Source organism: Medicago truncatula, chromosome 8, assembly GCF_003473485.1.
Source record: "Medicago truncatula cultivar Jemalong A17 chromosome 8, MtrunA17r5.0-ANR, whole genome shotgun sequence".
NCBI lineage: Eukaryota > Viridiplantae > Streptophyta > Magnoliopsida > Fabales > Fabaceae > Medicago > Medicago truncatula.
The window spans coordinates 12,998,882-13,003,272 of record NC_053049.1 but is presented as its reverse complement, the minus strand read 5'-3'; the positions used below and the strand labels follow the sequence as shown (position 1 = coordinate 13,003,272).

The following is a 4,391-nucleotide window of genomic DNA, read 5'->3' as shown; positions in this document are numbered from 1 at the left end:
CGAAAAATGCAACAAAAATGATAATTGAATGACCGTTTTGTTCTGTTTTAAAAGGGTAGAACCAGTTTCGTGAGTAGGCCAAAACACGAGGACCAAAAGTGTAATTAAGCCTAAATTTATGTGAAAGACCTATTTTTTTGTTTTTCGAGGGCTACACCGCAGTAAAATCGGAGCATTTTTGTTCGAGAAGAGTGGAAAATGGCGCATTTGATCTAATCTAAATTTCGGAAAGAGAAATCATTAGCGAACAACATTACCAATCCACATGTTTCGTAAAATATACACAGGATTCTGGAAGTATACATCCAAACAGCACAAAAACCGCATTTTTAATTTTTTCAAATATCTACATTCGGAGTACTTTTAGGAGTGAAAAAGGTTCCTCTCAAGTCTCAACTATTAACCATCCATGTCCAAAATATCATCAATCAAACTTTGTAATATAGCTGCCTCAATCTCCATAACCAACTCATCTTGCTCCTCATCAAACCTACTCCATCCACCTCTCCTATCCATCTCCTTGATATAAGCATCTTTATTAACATGCACAATATCATAAGCTTTTTCAAATGACTCATTTATCCAATCCTCAGCAATTTTCATTATCTCCAACTCAAGCCCCTCATTATTCCTCTTTTGGTTTCTATTACCACTTAGTTCTTCCTTGAAAAATTCCAGCAGAACTATATCTAAATTGTCGTCGCAATTTTGCACCGATGAACTTGTTGCTTTGACAATATGTAGTAATTGCTTTGCCCTTTCCTCAATCCAATCTTGTTCTTCGGTTTTTTGGTCCTTCTCTTCCTTATCGTCGTCTTTATATTCTTCGCCATAGTATGAATTCTCATCCAATGAGAGACATTCATCTAAGGTTACCAGGTCAAATTTTGCATGGCTCTCAAATTTATCAGAAGTTTGTCTGAATTTTTTTTGTTTTCTCCCTGTTCCAAAAATGAAACATTGTTAGTATTACTCTAATAAAATAATACAATAATTATGCTATGCTTCTAAAATTAAAAACTAAATATTTTTCGATATGCATAGCATAAGATAATCCAACTGAAATTGTTAAATGTCATGATTGGTCTAAGAATTAAATAGTTGATTATTGAATTTTGTTTTCTTTCAAGCACAAGGATAGGGATACGAACATTGGACACGATATAGACACCGACACGTTGACACCGCTAATAATTTAAGAAAAACGCATAATTAAGTGTAATTATATATGTTGGTGTGTATCGGTGTCAGACACTACACGTGTCCGACACCAGGACACGCCTAATCTGAAGATTGTCCGTGCTTTATAGACTTGTAGAACATTGTCAATTTTACAAAATTACTAATTGTATTGGTTGGTCTAATAATGCATAACACATTGGACACGATACAGACACCGACACGTTGACACTGCTAATAATTTAAGAAAAACACATAATTAAGTGTAATTATATGTGTCGATGTGTATCGGTGTCAGACACTACACGTGTCCGACACCAGGACACGCCTAATCTGAAGAGTGTCCGTGCTTTATAGACTTTTAGAACATTGTCAATTTTACAAAATTACTAATTGTATTGGTTGGTCTAATAATGCATAACACATTGGTTAATTGAAAGGAAAGAAGAAACTTACTTTCAATATTGGCAAGGCTTTGGTCAAAGATTGAAAATTCATTTTCTGCAACCCGAAGAACTGAAACTGGACTGTGTTGTTCATCTTGGCAAGTCAAATCATCCTGTCGAGATTACATACAGGTTATTATCAGCAAAACAATAATCCTAATAGCAACGTTAGATGTTACAAAAAAAATAAAAATAACATTGTTAGTTTGGTGGTAATGGTTTTTCTTTTATAATTATTATTGTCATTAGCAAATTCATAAAAGAATCATGTGTTTATGTTAGATAATTCAGCACACAAACATCAAATTCATAAGAAAAAAAATATCGAATATATTGATTTGACCATAAATTATTTTGTTTTATGAAATTTGACAATAAATTATTTGGCCACAAATAAAATATAGTACTCTATACAACTGCCCCAGCAGGCAGTAGCCTCCCACCGACAGAGAAAATAAAATAAATAAAACAACTATTGTCTAACCATCATTATTTCTTTAATATATTTTTCAATAATTAACTTTTTATTAATTAAATATTAATAAAAAATACAATAACAATCAAAATTTATCTCACTGCATAAAATCACCTATATTTAATTTAATTAAATAATAGCATAATATTCTATCATATTCTATCGGAATAATAATAAAGGTATAGTGCATAAAATATAGGTCCCATTGTTTTTTTCTATAAAAAAAAAAAAAATCAACGCTAAAAACAAAATAAATGCATGCACTTAATAATTATTCACCTTGTCCCCAACGAACGATGCCACCAAATCCTTGCCGACAAAAAAAGATGAAAACAATTTTTTTCCACTCTCTTCAACGTCGTCGTTTTCTGCATCCCACAACTCACTAAAAAAATCACCGTCACTCCAACTAGAATCACCGTCGCTGCTGCTACCACAACAAGTCGTCGCAGTAGTAACCGTCGACGATTCCGTCACATAACGCCGATAATCAAAAGGTGATAATGGCGGTGATGGAATCGTCGACGGTTGTTGTATATCTCGAAACGATTTCCAACGTATGATGTCTTTGATTTTCACCGTGCTGGTTTCGATTTCGATTTCTCTTTCACCTTTGCATCTTTGGCTTGTTTTTCTTCGCTTTGATGATAACTTGCGTGATAAGGTTCGTGGTAGTGAGAGGATGGTGGAGGGTGGTTTTGTGATTTTGAAGAATGTAACGTTGTTTTTTATGGTTTTTATTAGGGCTTGAAATTTTGATGATGAATGTGTGTGGTGGATTTGAATGGAGTTGGTAAATGGTTTTGATGTTCTTGGAAGTGATTTGAATCCACTTGAGGAACATGAGTTTGAGTCTGAATTTGGATTCTCACTTAGGAAATCCTTCAACATTCTTGGTCTTCTCTCCATGGTGTTGAATCTTCTTTGTTGCACCTCCATTTTCAAAAAGAGGAATGTTTAGTTTTATTTTTGTAAGATTCGAACCCGCAATTCACCACTTATAAGTACGTGGAGTTTCGTCGCTAGACTCTTGATAAAGTTGTATCAGTTGTATTTGACTGTGATTCTCTTATAATAACAATGGATTGCAATGTCACTTTAAATGATGATTGTTCTTGGTTACTAATTTAAATTGGGAGATAAAAAGTAATGAATGAAATGATAGGTTGGTGGAGAATTGCAACTTTTTGTAACAACAAAGGGTTGCAATGCAACTACAATGATGGTGACTAATATAAAGATAGAGGAGAAAAGTAATGAATGGAATGATAGGGTTGGTAGAGAATTGAAGAGTGTGAGAGTGAGGGGATAAAGGGAGTGGATTATATTTTAAAGGTGTGGGAGAATGAGAAGAAGGAGGGAGGTAGCTTCTAGGTGGAGATCTCAATGATATCAAGCCATATAACTAATAACATAGATATATGGGGTGCTCCATGCGGGTGAATTTTGGAAGATTGTGGAGGTAGTATACTAAGAGCATTCGCAATGAGACAGTCATTTTAGGTTACTTAAGATTGATGGGCTTAAGTGAAACTCTGAGTCTTATAAAATTTTAAAAAAAATTCTCCTCAATAAAAATACCTAACAGATATTGAATCTTAAAAGTTCATATGTTTGCAGTGACGGATTTTAATGAAGACCTGCAGGTGCCACTGGGAATTGATCTTAAAAGTTCTCTATGGTAGTTCTAGGAAAATAAACTACTAAGCTAATTCATAATTTCGTTAATATCTTAAAACGGATTTATATATATTCTAAAAATATTTGGGACAAAAAAAAAAAAATTAAAGATCCGCCACTGTACGCTTGCCATTAAGATGGTCCAATATGAATAGTGTGGGACTAATATTCAACTTGTGGTGGATGTAGAATATTATAATGATAATAGTTATGGAGAGGGAATGAGACAAAAAAGTGTAGAAGCATGGATGGTTCTTAATGATTAACTTAATCATGGGTTATATATATTTTATGTCTTACTATGAGTGAAATTGAGGAATTTGTGAATCTTGTGATTTGAGGGGTCTTTTCAATTAATTAGAAGGATGTCGTTTAGTAGACGATATGTGAGTTGACTCATATCAATGTGGGGTCCATATTTGTTTGATACTTTCTTGATCACATGCAGCAATTTGGGACATATACCAACTCATTGTTACTATTGCTCTGCCCTTGTCTTGCTGGTAGTGAATAGTAGGGACAGTTGTAATTTGTGCTTTTTGTCCATATATGTAATATGGATTAGAACCATTGCATCTTGTTTATAAGACATAAAAAGGTATCATAGTTTA

At 33.5% G+C, this 4,391-nt stretch overlaps 1 protein-coding gene across 1 annotated transcript; it reads right to left on the bottom strand.

Moving 5' to 3' along the window:
- Nucleotides 1–231: 231 nt before the first annotated feature.
- On the bottom strand, nt 232–3,577 carry LOC25500962 (uncharacterized). The gene is made up of 3 exons (XM_013589499.3): nt 2,380–3,577; nt 1,636–1,738; nt 232–941 (listed from the first exon to the last, which is right to left on the bottom strand). The coding sequence occupies exons 1-3, from the start codon at nt 3,037–3,039 to the stop codon at nt 400–402; spliced, it is 1,305 nt and encodes a 434-aa protein (XP_013444953.1). The 5' UTR covers nt 3,040–3,577; the 3' UTR covers nt 232–399.
- Nucleotides 3,578–4,391: the final 814 nt, after the last annotated feature.